Raw genomic sequence first — 15,981 nt, 5'->3', positions numbered from 1 at the left:
CGCTTCCGGTACGAGGGAACTTCCGGTGCGGGGCGGGGCGGGGGCGCACGTGGAGGCTCCGTGGGGGAGGGGCGGCCTTTCGGTGCGCGCTGCCCGCAGCTACGCAGCTCCTTCCCGGGATGCTGCCGGGAGTTGGGCTGTGCCCTCGTGCCCCTTTCGGGGGTTGCGGGGCGGTGCACGGTGCCCGAGCCTTCCGCAAAACCGCTTCTCGGGGTGGGGGTGTCCGAGTGCCGGATGAATGCCGCTCACCCGCGCCCTGGTGGGAGGGGGGGGTCGGTGGCCCCAAGATGTCCCGGTTAACAAAAGCAGCCGCGGCCAAGCCGATGGCCCTGCGTGCCATCGCCCACCCACCGCATGAACGCTGCAAACCCCCGCTGCCGGTGGGCTCCCTGCCCAGACAAAGCGCGAGGGAAGCTCAGCCCATAGCGGAGCCCAGGGGCAGCGGGGAGCACCCAGGGACCCTCCCTCCCTGCGCCGTGAGGGACCGCGTGGCGGTTCTTTATGTCCATCCTTCTTCCCCTGCTTCCCCCTCCGGCCCCGACATCCTGAGCGCGTCCTCGGGAACACAATGAGCCCCTGAGGAGAGCCGTGTGTTGGAGGAAACGGCCGCCGGCTTCCTCCGCTCAGCCCAGCCCCGCTCGTGCGTGGACGGCGGCGGTGGGACCATGGGCATGTCGGCGAAGGACGAGCGCTACGTGAGCCCCACAGGTAACGGGGACGATGCGGTCCCCGCGGTGCCGGGCTGGGGAGGAGGGGCTGCCGCTCCGTGCTCCTCAAACCCCTGCTTTGCCACCTTCTCCCCACGCCCGGTGCGTTCGGGCGGATCCAAGCTGAGCTGTGACTCCCCCTGAGCTCCCCGCCCTCCAGGGATGCACTGCTCTTCCTTGAAAGCCCCCTAGCCCCAGCGGTTTCTGTGCGGGGGAGCTCGGCTGGGGTCGGGGTGGCATCCCCGGGGGAGGTGCGGGGAGCCCCAGTTCTGGGAAAGGGCTGGGGAGGGTGGAAAACGATGAAACAAACAGTGAAACCAAATCCTGGAGGTGAGCTGGGTCACAGCCCTCAGGGATTGGCATGGTTTTGGATGCTTTTGTTTGGATTCTTTGTTAAGACAGCCCCACGCAGCCCATCAGGTGCCTTTGGGACACCAAGGAAGCCAGGGACCTGGGTCTACTCGTACCAGCGTGGCTGCCCACTGTCACAGCCACCACCGCCTCCAGGAGTGCCACATGGACAGGCAGTGCCAGCTCTTTGTGCCACCTGCTGACTCACTGCCTTCCCAGATGGCACGAGACCCCTTTGGGCAACCAGTCCTTGTCACTGTGGGTCGCTTCAGGGTGGCACCCCGAGATGACAGATTGGATGACAGCTCCTCAGGGCAGCCTGCTGCCCACTGCGTGGCCCCATCCGTGGTGGTGGGATGTCAGGGAGCCCTCCTGGGATGTCTCCTTGCTGCCCTGCTGTCTGGTTTCCCACATCTGGGTGTGCTTGAACATCCGCTCACGATGGTTTCCTGTTTCTGGCCTCAGGGGCCTTTCCTGCCCTGCAAGGAGAGGCTTCGTTTTGCTCATTAACCCCTGGCTTCGTCCCCAGATGAGGAGTGGCCAGAGGTGGAAAAGGCTGAGAAGTTAGCGAGAGGAGCTGCTCTGAAATGGGCTTCAGGGGTGTTCTACCGCCCTGAGAAACTGGAGGGACTCGGGCACTACCGAAACCGAGAGACACAGAGGAACAGCTCCATCCAATCCCGGCTGAAGGTGGGTGTTTGTCACGTCCCACCCGATGGGTGCCCACAGCTTCACACCCGTGCACAGATCCCAGCCAGGCTCTTCAGTGTGGAATCATCATTTTACCTGCTTCTGGGAAAAATCTCACCCGTTGGCTGGCACTTGGTGGGGGAGAAATGCAGTTTTTAGGTTTAGTTCTTTAGGATTTGGTCAGAACCCCTGCCCTGCTCAAAATGAGCCTCCTCTGCCTCTGTCTGTGGTTCACAGTGATACAATAATTGTGTTCAACGCATCCCACGTGTGGGACACTGCGGTCCCATCCCTTTCCCCACAGCTGGGAACCCCATCCCAGCCTGCAGAGCCCACAGAGAAGCAGTATTTCTGCACGTATAAATAAGGGATGTGCACACCTTCCTGGTCAGGGTGACTCTGTGATCCCATTCTGCACAACCTGAAGACCAATCAACCTGAGCAGTCTTTGGAAATGGTTTTAAAATGGAAAGAAGACGTCTGGTTACTGCTCACCCTGGTGCCCTGGTAACCCCAGAGGGATGCCCTTCTCTCACCTAATGCTCAGTAGCCATTAGACACCCCAGTCCCTGCAAATGGTCACCATAAACAGTGACTCGGCACACTCTGAAGGGGTGAAATGGGCCATTCCTGCTGCTGGAGCAGCTTTCTTTATGCTGTGTGTACTTGAGGACCAATGGGGTCATGGTGAGTGGAGACAGCATGGTGGCAGAGGCAGGTCTCACCTTCTGGGGCTGGGAGAGGGCACGCAAGAGTGTCCTAACAGGGCTGGGCCAAACAGTGTGAGCCTTCCAGAGCTTCTCTGCTGCCTCTCTTCTGCTCCCCAGTCAACTGTCCAGTCTTACCTGGAGGGGGTGAGCACTGGGCTGGAGCAGCTGCGGTCGGCGGTCCAGGAGGTGCAGAGCGTGTGCCAGGACATGGGGGCAACGAGGTGGGCCCTGCTCGACTGTGCAGAGCGCTTCCAGGACCTCCAGCAGATGCGGGCGCTGATGGCGGAGCACGTACAGCTGGCCTCGGTGGTCCAGGTGCTGCCCCAGCTCTTCTCAGGTAAGGCAGTGGCCCAGTCTGTATGGAATTAGGCTGGAAGTCCACTCAGTGTCGTTATTCCAGTCCAACCTTGGGCCGTGCACTGGCAAAGTCAGAGCAGGTTTGGGGGCTTTGCCAATTGGCTTTGGAAAGTCTGTGGGTGGAGATGCCCCTGCCTCCCAGCACTGCATTCCCAAGGGCTGCCCACTCCCCCTTCACACCCCACGCTCAATCCCGGCCTCTCTTCTCCCTCTCCCACAGTCCACGAGGTATTTTCCCATACCCTGCAGCTGCTCCGTGGGCAGCACCTCCTGGAGGCCCACGCGGAGCTCATGATGATGGAGCACCTCCGAGATGACATCCTCTCCCAGCTGCACCTTCGTGGGTTCTCCAGTGCCCAGGCGACCGTGCTGTCCTACTTCAGTGGTCTGCAGGAGCTCAACGAGAGCCTGGCCAAGCAGCTGTGGGGCATCGTGGGCAGCAGCCTGCAGCTGGTACGGGAGGACCCAGTTCTCTTTGTCACCGCCGTAAGGATCATTGAACGGGAGGAGAAAATAGATGACGCTCTACTCCTGGATGCCACCTTCCTGCCCCCTGGCCGCCCAAAGGGCTGGAGGCATAAGTTCTACCAAGTTCTCCAGGAGAGCATCACAGCAGCCCACTTTAATGCCAAACGCATGGATGCTGAAGGCCCGGGGCTGGCCAGGCACCTCGCTGCTCTGCAGAGGGACATCGTGTCTGAGCTGCGCGTGGTGAAGGACCTGATGGTCCAGTGTGTCCCAGCACACTACAACATCCTCAGCATCTGCACTGCCATGTACCACCGAGCCCTCAGTGTCCACCTCCAGGACATCCTCCGAGAGGACCTGGACAAGCAGGCACTCTTCCTGCTCCTCGAGTGGGTGCTTCGCATGTACCCCAGGTCAGCACCGACCTCGCAGGTTGTCACCAACACGCGGCCTCTGGCTGCTGGAGGTGACTGTGGGGAGGGCAGGTGTAAGGACTGCTGGCAAACGCAGCCCTGACTCATGTCTGCCCTCCAGCCCGGAGGTGATGGGCCACCCTGACCTCCTCCCAGAAGTGGATGTTTCTTCTCTGAGCCCTTTGATCTCCCCTGAGCTTGTGGATCAGACAGAGAGGAAATACGTGGAGAAAGTCAAAGTGAGCAAGGACAGCACGTGTGCAGTGGGTGCGGGGACACGGCCGTGGCCACCGTGCAGGAATCTGCTCTGACAACAGCAGGAACCTGTGGCGTGAAGCCTGGGGCTCGCTGCTGGGCTGTGTGTTGGGTCAGGGGGGTGTTGGTAGCTGACTTCTGGGGCTGCCTGTGGTCGGTGTCCATCCTGCAGGCGAGCGTGATCGAGTGGATGCAGAGGACCCTGGAGGTGGAGTTCAAGGAATGGTTCAGAGAAGAGGAACCTGAGGTGGACCATCAGGGCTTCTTCCAGTCTGCCCTGCCTGTCATTGTCATACAGGTGGGTGTCCAGCACCATGCTTTACCCCAGGCACTTGTCCCCCTGCTGCTTTGATGGCTCATCCAGGGCCACACTGTGCTCACTGTGGTTCCAAGATGTGGTCAGGCTCTCCTCTTCCCTCGTGTGCAGTGCTCCCTGAGGTGCAGCTGGGGCATGGCCGTGCTGAGAGCCCCCCAAAAAGGGGCCATGGCCTGCAGCCCCCGCTGATTCGCCTCCACTCTCCTCTCCCCACGCAGATGCTGAGTGAGAATATCCAGGTAGCCTCTTTGATCACGGACTCTCTGCAGCAGAAGGTCTACAGCATGGCCCTGGAGGAGCTCGAGGCTTTTCTGGGACGGTCAGTGGAGCCCCTCCTACCCCTGCTCATCCTCACAGACCCTGGGTCCCCACAGCACAGCCTTTCTACCCAAGGGACTGTGTCCCCCAGCCACCCAGCACCTGTTGCCCCAAGCACCTCAAGGTGCTGAGCCTTGCTCTTCTGAGGGGTCCAGAGTGGGTCCCGCTGTCCTATGCTGCCCAACAAAGGGCTGCTGCCAGCCTGGCAGCAGTGAGCTGGAGGGTTGTGGGAGGCCTGCTTGCCCCCAGGAGCTGCGGCAGCATCCCAGCTCCAGGTGTTTGAGGCTCTGCCTGCTCATCACGGATCGCTGGCTGTGTTGCAGCCTGCGGGAAGTCCTGGTGCAGTGTGGGAAGGAGCACCAGAAGGATCGTAGCGTACCCAAGCACTACGTCCCCTACCTCCTGGCCACGCTCAACAACAACCTGGCTCTCAGGTAATGCACGCCTCGTGGATGCCTCTCAGAGCAACCTCACCACCACAGGGAAGCCACAAGTTCTCCGTCCCCCTGCACTCCCTGGGCTAACTGTCCCCTCCCTTCTTTCTCTCTCCTAGCTCCTCTGTCCCCTCTCTGCACCCCAACGCTGCCTGCAGAGAAGTCCCTGCATCCCTCCAGGCTGCTCTGGACAAAATGCAGAAGAAAGCCTGCCAGCTGCTGCTGGAGGAGCTTCTCCTTGACCTACAGGTATGTTTATCCACAGCCCGAGGGGGCTGGGGATGCAAAGACCCTTTCTCAGTAGGAACAGCACTATTGCTACCCTGCCTGTTCCTGCCTAGCTTTACAGGCTGCAGCCAGCCAGCTATCATCCCCCAAACACATCTCCCAGACCTTGATAATCCACCAGCAGCCTGCCAGCACCGCCCTGTATCACCAGGGCAGATGGCCCCAGACCCACCAACAGACAGGGCTGGGGAGCCACAGCCCACCCAGGCTCCCTTGCACTCCTTTTTTGTGGCTCTTTCATGGCACAAAACCAAGGAGAGAGCGTATCCGTGCGGAGGATACGAAGCGATGCGTAACTGCCCAAGCTGTTTCCTGCCTGCGTAGTCAAATTTAGCCTTTTCCTGGAGAAAATCTGGAAAAATTAATGGCATTGCTATTTAGGGCTGGAAGGTGAATGCCATGGAAACAAAGGAGCAGCTAAAGGGTGAAACACTCGCAGGCAGCCTGGAAGCTGCCACACAACAGTCTGTGCCTTTAGGCAGGAAGGTGCTGCCTACAGGACAGCAGGGGAGGAAGAGGGCAAAGCCCCTGGCCCAAAACATGTTATGTCTACACAGGAAAAGGAGCAGAAATTAAATTGCATTAGGGCAGGCCAAAAGCAAGCATGAGAGGAGCAGCTTGCTGCCCCAGACCTCAGGTGCTGGCTGTGGTGCAGTGCCCAGCAGTGACAGCGAAGCTCCTTGGGCCAGGTGAAGCCCCAGAATGCTGACCTGTGGGCATTAGGAGGGCCCGAGAAAGGCAGCCCCAGTGCTTTCCATCCATTTCCTGATCTAGACCACTCTTTGTTTTATGTTGGCTCTTGCCAAGCAGGGCCCTCTTGCAGCAATGGGCCTGGGTGCACTGGGCCAGGCTGCAGGAGGGCACGTGCCATGGGATGCCGTGCCTCTCTTCAGCGGGAAACTACTTCAAGAGCAATGCAGTGCAGGACACCTCACGTTCCCCCTGTGCTTGTTTCAGCCCCTCTACGTGCAGCTGCCTTCCCACAAGTGGCTCTCCGGGTCCCAGCTGGTCAACAGCATGTGCGAAGTGATTGACAAACACACCAAGGACTTCTCCCATGTCAGGAAGCCCGCCTTCACGGTACAGTTGCTGCAGGGCTTCCCTCTGATGAGCTGCTGGTCGTTGGGCAGTTGGTTGGGGTGCTAGGGCCCACACACAGCCCAGAGGGTGCTGGGAGGCGAGCAGAGATGCAGGGCCAGAGTCGCTGGAGTTCTGCTGGAGAGCCCGTATCCTCCAGAGCATCCCACAGGGCACCATCATGCAGATTTTCCCCAAATTCAGATATTTTTCTGTCTGCTTTCCCCTCTCCTGGGCAATTCATGGCCAACCCCCTGAACTAACACCTTTGCTCTGCCCTGGTCAGTTCCTGCTGATGGAGACCGAGCTGCTGGTGGCGAGCCAGTACCTGCGGGCACTCATGCAGAAGAAGATGGTGTGCAAGAGCAAGGAGGAGCGTGGCCAGTTCTGCGACCGCCTGCTGCAGGATGCCACGCAGCTCCAGGAGCTCTTCTGCAGCCTGGTGAGGGGTGCCCGAACGTGGTGGGGAGATGAGGTTGGGCTGTGAGAGAGGGACATTGCACAAGGCCTGGGGTAGCCCCATAGTGAGGTCGGTGCAAGGAGCTATGAGCTGTTGCTCGGGCCCACGGCGGATGGAGAGCTGCATCAGCCCACTTGGGAGGCCAAGATGGGAGAAACCAGCTGGAAACTCAACCACTTCTCGTTCCCCTCCTCAGGGCCTGGACAGGAGCCAGCAGAGCCTCGAGGCCGTGTTCGCTCTGCGGGAGCTGATCTGCCTCAAAGACCCAGGGCTGCTCAGCCTGGAGGTGCTGGGCTTCATCACCAAGTACCCTGATGTCAGGTAGGGAGCCCAGCTCTGCTCACCTGTGAGATGGGGGTGGGCATGACTGCTGTGGGGAGCCAGGCTTGGGCTGGAGAGTGTGTGGAAACCTGGGCGTTTTCTCCCTCCTTCCCGAGGTTTCCTTTTGCCATGACCCAGATTTGAGGGGATTCCTGCCAAAAACCCGATTACAAAGATGTAAAGGGAACAGCAGTTCTGCTGTGGTGTTCACCTGTCCATATTTAGTCATCAGAAGGGTGAGAAACCATGAATTGCCAAATCAGAAATGTCAGAATCGACCAAAACCCACGAAAACCCAGAATAAAATATGCTGAAAGTTTTGTGGGATTATTTTCAAGCCAACTACAAAATTCAGCTGGTTTGAAGTGCCAACCCTCCCCAGCCTCGGCTCAGCTTCTCCGAACCGTGGGAGGGTTGGGGGACACGAGCAGGGCTGCAGGGGCTGGTGCTGTGAGCCAGCTGCTCCCAGCTCACCTCCTGCTCTCTGCCCAGTGACGAGCACATCTCCACCTTGCTGGACCTCCGTGGCGACGTCTCCAAGGACGTGCGACACATAGTGCTGGAGATGATGGCTCAGAACCCCCAGCCTCTGCCCGAGGGCTACCGGCCCATCTTCAGCACCATCCTGGTCCCTGCACCCGAGCTGCCCTTCTGCCTGCGCAAGGCCAGGTGTGCCTGAGACATCCCACTGCCTGCAACAGCCCTGCTCCCCGCTGCCCCACCAACCTGCGGACCCAGCAGGACAGCTCTGAGGCTGTGAGTGGGGAGAATGGAGATCTGGCATCCCCACACCTTGCCCTGTGTTGGGACCGTCTGGATACACGCCGTCCTGCTCTGAGCTTGCCTCGCTGAGCTGTTAGCCCTCCAAGCAGATCCAGGACACCTGGGTCAGGAGAAAATCAAGGCTGCTCAGGTCTAGCTTACTGCCTGGAGGAGAAAGAGGAGCAGCAGAGGAAGAGCTAGGGGCTGCAGCTGGGGTGAGGCTGTCTCTGTGGGGCTGCAGCCATTCCCTGAGCATCCAGACAGCAGTGTGGCCTGTGCACTGGTCCTTTTCTTACCACAGCTCCAAAACTGGAGCACTGCTAGACCCACATTTGCATGGGAGAGTTTCCTCTCCTGTTCCACCAGCCTCAGCCAGCTCACCATGGGTCATGGTCAGAGAGGAAAAGGAGGACATGAAGCTCGTCTCCCTGGGTAGTGCCACCAACTCTCTTGCTGCTGGCACGAAGGGACAACTCTGAGTGGTAGTGACCTGCCCAACTCCTGGCCCAAGCTCTCTTGTCAACATTCACAACGGCATCAAAGTCCAAGATTTCAATACTTGAGAGAATGAGAAGTGAGTCCCAGCTTCCTCCATGATGGACAGCATCAACCTGGGCACAGACATCCTCTGCTGCTCTCCATCCCTTGGTCTTCTTCTCCCCAAGTGCCAGGGGAAGGTGAGGAGCAAAGCACGTCCTTCTGCTCTGCTTCCTTGGAGCCACACAGCTCTCTTTAGCCACTCCTCCTCCTGCCTGCCCTACACACTTGTGTCAGCCCTGCGTGCACCTTGGGTGGCAGGAGGGCTGAATTCTACACTGTCACTCTTTCTGCCTTATGGTGAGCCTGATCCTCCTGTCTTTGTGTGGCACCAATGCCAGAAATAAAGACCTGAGCTCTGCAATCACTCCAGTGTCCAGGCTGTACCTCGGGGGAGCAGGATGTGGGGAGCACAGAGCTGGGAACACATCCCTGTGCTCAGTGTTATTCCAGGGACAGCTCCTGACACTCAAGTGAGCATTACCCAGGGGTGTGGGTGACACACAGACACTGATTTTCCCTGTGCCCAGGATGGTGATGGGGGATTTGGGGGAGCCAGGTTACTCCCTAGCACACAGCCCTGGGGGCAGAGGGATCGGGCACCTGTAGGAGGAGCTCGGAGGTGGTGGGGTCAGGCAGAAGTCCACCGTCCCCCTTGGGGCTCGCTGCCTGCTTTCCAGGGCTCGTGACTGCTTGGGAAGGCTTCTGCCTGCCCCACCTGGCCCTGGGACGTGCTCACCTGCACAGGGGTGTGCTCAAGGGTGCCCCTGGGCTCTGGGAACGTCCAGCTGGGACACACACGTTGCCAGGCCACCGCATCGCAGCTGCCTGTGGAAAGAACAACTCTCACACTGGCCTGGAGGGACACAGCCAACTCCCACAGCCCAGGCACTGACACCCACCCCAGCCCTGCCCGTGTCCCACCAAAGCTCAGCTATGGAGGACCCACGCAACTCCTTTCAGCAGCAGCCCAAGCACCACAGGTGCTTTCTGCCAGCTCGGTTCTGCAGCCACTGGCACCACTGAGGGAAGGGTGGGTGCTAGGCTTGGCGTGGCACTGCTGCCCACAGCTGGGACAGGACCTTGTCTGGCCTGGCCACGAGCCACACAGCTCCTGGCTACTATAAAGCCAGCAGCCCTGGGGCACGGCCACATCTTCCCAGGATGGCATTGCTGTGGGTGCTCACCTGCCTGGCCCTGGCCAGCACCGTTTCAGGTAAGCACAGCCACGCACCCTGAGAGGTTCGTGTCCCTCTTCTCTGAGCCCCACGGTGCGGGCAGGTCCTTGGGGTGCAGGAGGCCCAGGGATGGTAGCACAGAGCAGGAATGCAAGCAGCCTGCGGGCACGAGCCCTGAGCCCCTCCTGTGCCACCCCACAGGCTGTGGGGTGCCCCTGATCAGCCCCTCGGTGCAGTACAGCGAGAGGATCATCAATGGGCAGAACGCGGTGTCCGGCTCCTGGCCCTGGCAGGTGTCCCTGCAGGTTTGTCCCCGTCCTGCTCCCGTGGATGGGCTGCAGTGTGGGCACCCCCTGCCCACCCCCAGCTCCTCCTCTCCCTTTCCCCCCAGACCCGCTCGGGATCCCACTTCTGCGGCGGTTCTCTGATCAATGAGTACTGGGTGGTCACAGCCGCCCACTGCGAGTTCAGGTGAGGAGCGCTGCCCTTCGTACCCTGCGTTACATGGGGGACGCCGGATGGGCACGGGGTCAAGGCACACCGGGCACAGCCCCGAAGTGCAGCGAGCAGCCCACCCCCCCCTCCCGGTGGCAGGACCCCCAATTCCTCTCTCTTGCAGCCCGTATTCCCACGTCGTCGTCCTTGGGGAATACAACCTCAACTCTGCGACTGAGTCCGTCCAAGTGAAGACCGTGTCAAAGGTGAGCGGGGCGGCCACGGTGCTGGGAGGGCACTGCAGCTCTGCCCCACAGCTGGGATGACACCCTTGTGCCCTCGGCAGGCTGTCACACACCCGAGCTGGAATGCCTACACCCTCAACAACGACATCACGCTGCTGAAGCTCTCCTCGCCCGCCCAGCTGAACTCCCGCGTGTCCCCCGTCTGCCTGGCCTCCTCCAACCTGGTTCTGTCCAGCAACATGCAGTGTGTCACCACGGGCTGGGGACGCACCCACACCACCTGTAGGTTACCCCACGGCGCTGGAGGGGGGGGCTGCCTCCACCGACATGCACGCAGGGATGCGTGCCGTTGAGTAACGCTGCTTTTTTCTCCCCCCTCCCCAAGCCAACGCGCTGGCGTCGCGCCTGCAGCAGGTCACCCTGCCCCTGATCTCCCAGAGCCAGTGCCAGCAGTACTGGGGCAGCAAAATCACCAGCTCCATGCTGTGCGCCGGGGGGGCTGGTGCCTCCTCCTGCCAGGTGAGGAGCAGAGTGACAAATGCCTGCAATGAGGACGCGTGGGGCACCGCACCTGGGACTAGGAGCTCAAGGCACCCCCAGGGTGGCAGGGACCCATCTGGAGCACGGTCCCAGGATCCGGGCGCTGGTGGGGAGGGGGGCACCCCTAAAAGAGCTCTCATCCCCGCAGGGCGACTCCGGGGGTCCCCTCGTGTACAACAATGGGAACTCCTGGACTCTGATTGGCATCGTCTCGTGGGGAAGCAGCAACTGCAACGTCAACACGCCCGCCATCTACACCCGAGTCAGCCACTTCCGAAACTGGATCGACCAAATCGTCGCCCAGGGGTAGAGCTGAGGGGACCGCTCCGGCAGCGCCAGCACGGGGCTGAGCACAATGAGCTCACCTGGTGGCAGAGTAATAAAGCATGTGCTTGTGGGCAGCCCCGCTGCGTTCCTCTCGTGGTCCAGCGTGGCACAGGAGGTGTGTGGGGTTTGTTAAAGCAGGAATTGCTTGGGTTTTAAAGCAGGAATGAGGACAAGTGGAGGCATCTCAGGTGATGTCAGAGTCCTGTGTGGTGTGGGAGCAAAGGGATCCTGGCAGCCCTGAACAGAGCTGGTCGTGGGGATGTGGTGGAGAGGAGCGGGACCACGGTGTGTCAGTGCTGGCTGCAAAGGCCCAGGGCAGGAGGCAGCAGGGCCCACTGTAACCCAGCTGGGCTGTGCCTTCACCCGGCCGCAGCCGAAGTAAAACCTGCCACGTGGAACAAGCATGCACACTTTTGGCTTTAGCTAGCTTCCACGTGGCTCTAAAGGTAGTCAGGGATGCAGGGATGGGGCGTGTGGGCAGTGTGGTTGTCTGCTGAGTGCTCAGCTCACCTTCAGCCCTGCTGCTGCCCTCACCCTTCCAGCAGGATGTGGTTCACAAGGAGCACACGATCCTCACTCTGTTAAGGGTTTTCCTATCGGCCCTAAAAAGCGAGAAAGTGGAGAAGTGATGAGCTGTGAGCAAAGCAGAGCATTTCTCCTGCCCTGCTCACCACCTCGCAGCCAGCTAACAAAAGAAGGGCCCAAAAGCCTTCGAGCTGTCATTTCCAAGAGGGAGTGCCCACACCCCCAGAGCAGCAGCCATGAGCCAGAAGGAACGACACCGGAGCAGTGGGGTACACAGGATACACTGCCGTGTTTAACAGACCGAGTACACAAAATAAATAGCTCTGTACACTCTAATCACAATGTTACAGACTAATTACAACGTTTCAGACCCCATTCTATGAGCCAGTCCATAAAGATGGGGCCCGAAGGCAAGGCACAGAGCGGGGTGTTTCTTTAGGAGCCAACAGGACACGAGCGCTGCGCTTCCAGCCCAGCACAGGAAATTCAGTGACCGAAAATAACAGGTCCCACGGCTTCCCCACGAGGTGCCTTTCTGCAGTGAAAGGCAACAGGAAGGCTCCCAGCATCTGCTAGGTGCTCGTTTCTGGTTTTGGGCCAGGATTTGTTCCACATTCAAGAGACGCAGTGCAACATCTGGGCAGCAGCAGTGAGTGGCTCGGCCGTCACACGCGTGGGATGTACAGTGTTAGAGAAGGGGGGACAGCAGGAGGAGGACACGGGGTCACCACGGGGGGGGGGGGCAGCTCTCTGCACCATGGGGACACCAAGGGGGGGGAAGGTACCACGCTCCGTGACGCCGCTGCCACGAGGCACCCCTGCTGCTTCACATTTTGTGGCAAATTCACCGCTCGGAGATGCTCACCTAGCACCCGAGGGCTGTGTTTCTGAATCCAGGCTGGAAGAGGAGAAGCACCAAAACGCTCCTGAGAGCAGTGTGGGCAGCTTGGGGCCGGGTGTCCGAGAGGTGAAGGCACGGCACGCTGTTTGCTGGGATGAAGAAGGCTGAGAAGTAGCTGCCCAAACCCACAGGCTGACGTGGATTTCTCACTTCGGGAATCCTCCAGTGCCATCTCCAAAGAGCCAGCCTCTGTTTTACTCTGCCTGTGGAGATGGGCAGGAGAAATGACACAACCCAAGGTGCCCACGCACCAGGGACCTCAATGGGAGCGCTCTCGCTCCTGCAAGGCACTGTGTGTTGGCTTCTACATCACCCCAGGGCTCACCACAGCTCGCAGGGAGCTCTACCCAGACTGGCTGTCCCACAGCAGAGCTGACCACAACTCATGCTCCCCAACCTATGGCTCTGCTGAGAAACAGAGCAGGGCATGAGAAAATTTAAATCACCAGAGCAGAAAATATCTGAACTAAAGGAAGAACTAAATATCAGGTTGGGTATTAGGAAGAAATTCTGCTCAGAAAGAGCAGTGAGTGACTGGCACGGCTGCCCAGGGAGGTGGGGGTGTCACCACTCCTGGAGGTGTCCCAGAGCCGTGGGGATGTGGCACTGAGGGACGTGGGCAGAGGGCACGGTGGGGTTGGACTTTAGGAATCAGGAGAGGTCTTTACCAATCTTAATGCTTCTATGAGTCTACGAAAATATCCCAATTCCAAAGCAGCTGAGAGTTTGAGGCTCTCTCACTGCCCAAACAAACAGGTAACGCAGGCTCTGTGCTGCAGGTTTCACATCACCACGCAGGCCAGCAGGGCAGAGCCCTTCCAATAGGTGGGAGCAGCTGGATGCTGCCGCAACCTCAGTGCTAAGCAGCACAGTTTGCTTCTGGACTGAAGGAGCATGGGGATCTGCTAGCCCTGGGCTGTCCTGTTAAGTTTACAGAAGCCTGAGAGTAAGAAGTAAATCACAGCTGGACAAGCAAATGCTTTTTAGCAAAATATACAGGAAGATGCATCACATGCTCAGAAATCTGGAAGTGAAGCTCAACAGTCTGTAGACTACTTAATGTTTAGTCTGGAAGACCTTTTCACATTCATTTCCCCCCAAAACACCAAGGAATCAGCCAGCAGCATTCTCTGTGGCCACATCCATCTCCCCAAGAGAGCAGGGAAGCTTCCAGGGTAGAACGATGGGATTGCTTTACACAGCAGTGCTAAGTTCCAGAAGACAAATGTACGACGTTTCCCTGACTCTGTGCAACTTCATGTGGACGAGGACACAGTGCAGCTTGCCACTAGGTGTCCTTCCAGCTTCGTTTTCCCCCTAAGAAGCAAGCAGAGAAAACAAAAGCCCCACTGCTGACATTTGCACCCCACGACACAGCAATGGATTTGCCACCTGTGCTCTCCTGGCTAATGCAGTGCTAGGGGAAGCCTTGCAGGAAGACCACAAGTCAAATGAAGAACCACCAAATGAAGAGCTGAAAAAGGAAATGGGGAAAAAACAAAACCGAAACAAAACAATAAAGCATCAGAGATTTTAACTTCTAAAACATCCCCAGGCAAAGGCACTTCTGAAAAGGGGAAAGTCCTGAGACATGAGATCAACGGAGAGCTGAGATGCCCTTGCAGAATACAGATGAAGATGAGCAAGATCATTCACAGTGAAGGCTTCTCGAACGACAGGCTGAAGTGAAGGCACCTGAGCTGGTGGCACGTTGCCTGTCCCCTGGCTGGAAACATGCCACAGCTGCAAGGCTGAAAGCACTGAGGAATTGTTCTTAAGCCACAGATTAGAGGATCCTTGCTCTGCTGTGTGAAGGAGAAGCGAGTCTGGTCAGGCCAGAGCTCAACCTCCTGCCCTCCTCTCACATCCACACAAAGCAAGCAGGGACAGGGTAGGTACAAACCTGCACATCTGGGCAGGACAATGGTCCAGTGGTTAAAGGAAAGGCTCTCAGATTCTAGGGGTCTTGGCTCAGTCCATCAGTTTGATTTCCTTGCATAGGTAGAAGATCTGCTTTAAGATAATCTGGAGAGGACTATAAAAGCATCAAAGAAGACACAAAGATCACAGTGCCCGGCCGTGCTGCTCCAAACACACACAAGAATCCTTCAAGTAATGGCTCATAACCAGAAGCCCTCTGAGAAAGCATCTGGCCATCTCTTCGTGTCAGGGGAAGAGCACTTTTCCAGCTAATACCTGCCTTGAAGTACTTGCTGCTTGTGAAGAGCTGTTTGTAGGAATACAAGGAGCACCGGAGCTGCTAATGAAACAAGCTGCCTGTTTTCTCAGAAATGGTGTCTGGTTTGTCATTCCTGGTAACGAACCAGGAAAGACTACAACAAAAGCTAAAAGAAGCCAAAGAAACCTTTTCTGTAGCCCACAAAGCTGAAGTGAAAGCAGCTAGTAGTTCTGCAGCAGCAGTTCATGCTGATGGAAGAAAGCCTGCACGAGATGTGGCAGGATGGGCACCCAGGACAGAGCAGCCTGCAAGGGATCCAGAGCTTCCAATGCAACGTGCAAACCCATGGGAAGGATCTGGAATTCACTCCTACTGCAAGGACGTGCAAGACCATCGTCCTTAGGTATCCTCTGCCATATGTGTGGAGTGGTTAGGCTCCTAGAACTGGGGTGTAAAGCACACCCCGAGCAATCTCCTTTTTTCAGCTCAATAGAACTGAGAGCCCACGTTTTCCTGGTGGATTTAAGCTGTACTCAACACCTCGGTGGTTTCTGTGCAACATCTCTCACTGCTGTCATTCCAGGCCTGGATTCTCCTGGCCAAGCCCCTACCCTACTGCTATGGAGCCACTTGCAGCCACCTCACCAGCTCCCACCACCACTTCCCTGGCCCGGGGAACTGATGGCAACACCAGAGGACAGGGAACACCCCAGAGCAACCGAAGCTTTGGGGTGCTGAAACACAGTCAGTAACAGCAAGCCATGTCACAGCAACAAGAACAAATCCTGCACAGTAGGCACTGGTCCTACTACAAATAGGGGAATCCCTACAAACTGCCTTCATCTCTGTGGAGCACGACGTTCCTGCAGGACGATGCTTCTCTCCCTGCCCATCACTGGGGAGCACCCACGCAGTCAGGACGAAAGGGACAGGACTCCAGCTCCGAGGTGGCAGCATTTCAATGCAGTTGCCAATCTGCAAGGTGTGAGCAAACCCTTGATGTCAGCACGCTGATGGCAGCCCTCTGGGGATCCTCACAGCTTCACAGCCATCGCACACACAGCTGCAGTCTGGCATCTCCACGGTGCTGCACCGGGACGAGGAGCAGGCAGGCAGCACACTGGTGAGTCAGGGCTGTTTGCTTCTAACTGCATGTGATTCACACCAGCTTCCCTGCAAGGCACCAC

At 58.3% G+C, this 15,981-nt stretch overlaps 2 protein-coding genes across 2 annotated transcripts; both read left to right on the top strand.

Moving 5' to 3' along the window:
- Positions 1 to 657: 657 nt before the first annotated feature.
- Positions 658 to 8,661, top strand: EXOC3L1 (exocyst complex component 3 like 1). Its single transcript, XM_065733370.1, has 13 exons — positions 658 to 708; positions 1,588 to 1,748; positions 2,576 to 2,795; positions 3,036 to 3,696; positions 3,818 to 3,935; positions 4,124 to 4,249; positions 4,486 to 4,586; positions 4,909 to 5,019; positions 5,139 to 5,268; positions 6,265 to 6,387; positions 6,671 to 6,826; positions 7,041 to 7,165; positions 7,658 to 8,661. Exons 1-13 carry the CDS (start codon positions 666 to 668, stop codon positions 7,842 to 7,844), a joined length of 2,262 nt encoding a protein of 753 aa, XP_065589442.1. The 5' UTR covers positions 658 to 665; the 3' UTR covers positions 7,845 to 8,661.
- A 967-nt stretch (positions 8,662 to 9,628) lies between these two features.
- Positions 9,629 to 11,206, top strand: CTRL (chymotrypsin like). Its single transcript, XM_065734262.1, has 7 exons — positions 9,629 to 9,680; positions 9,844 to 9,947; positions 10,034 to 10,113; positions 10,262 to 10,343; positions 10,424 to 10,604; positions 10,708 to 10,841; positions 11,011 to 11,206. Exons 1-7 carry the CDS (start codon positions 9,629 to 9,631, stop codon positions 11,170 to 11,172), a joined length of 795 nt encoding a protein of 264 aa, XP_065590334.1. The 3' UTR covers positions 11,173 to 11,206.
- Positions 11,207 to 15,981: the final 4,775 nt, after the last annotated feature.

Source organism: Cyrtonyx montezumae, unplaced genomic scaffold (genome assembly GCF_038088225.1).
Source record: "Cyrtonyx montezumae isolate F1298 unplaced genomic scaffold, pur_monq_1.0 scaffold_17, whole genome shotgun sequence".
NCBI classification, from domain to species: domain Eukaryota; kingdom Metazoa; phylum Chordata; class Aves; order Galliformes; family Odontophoridae; genus Cyrtonyx; species Cyrtonyx montezumae.
This window is presented reverse-complemented; position numbering and strand designations above follow the sequence as displayed.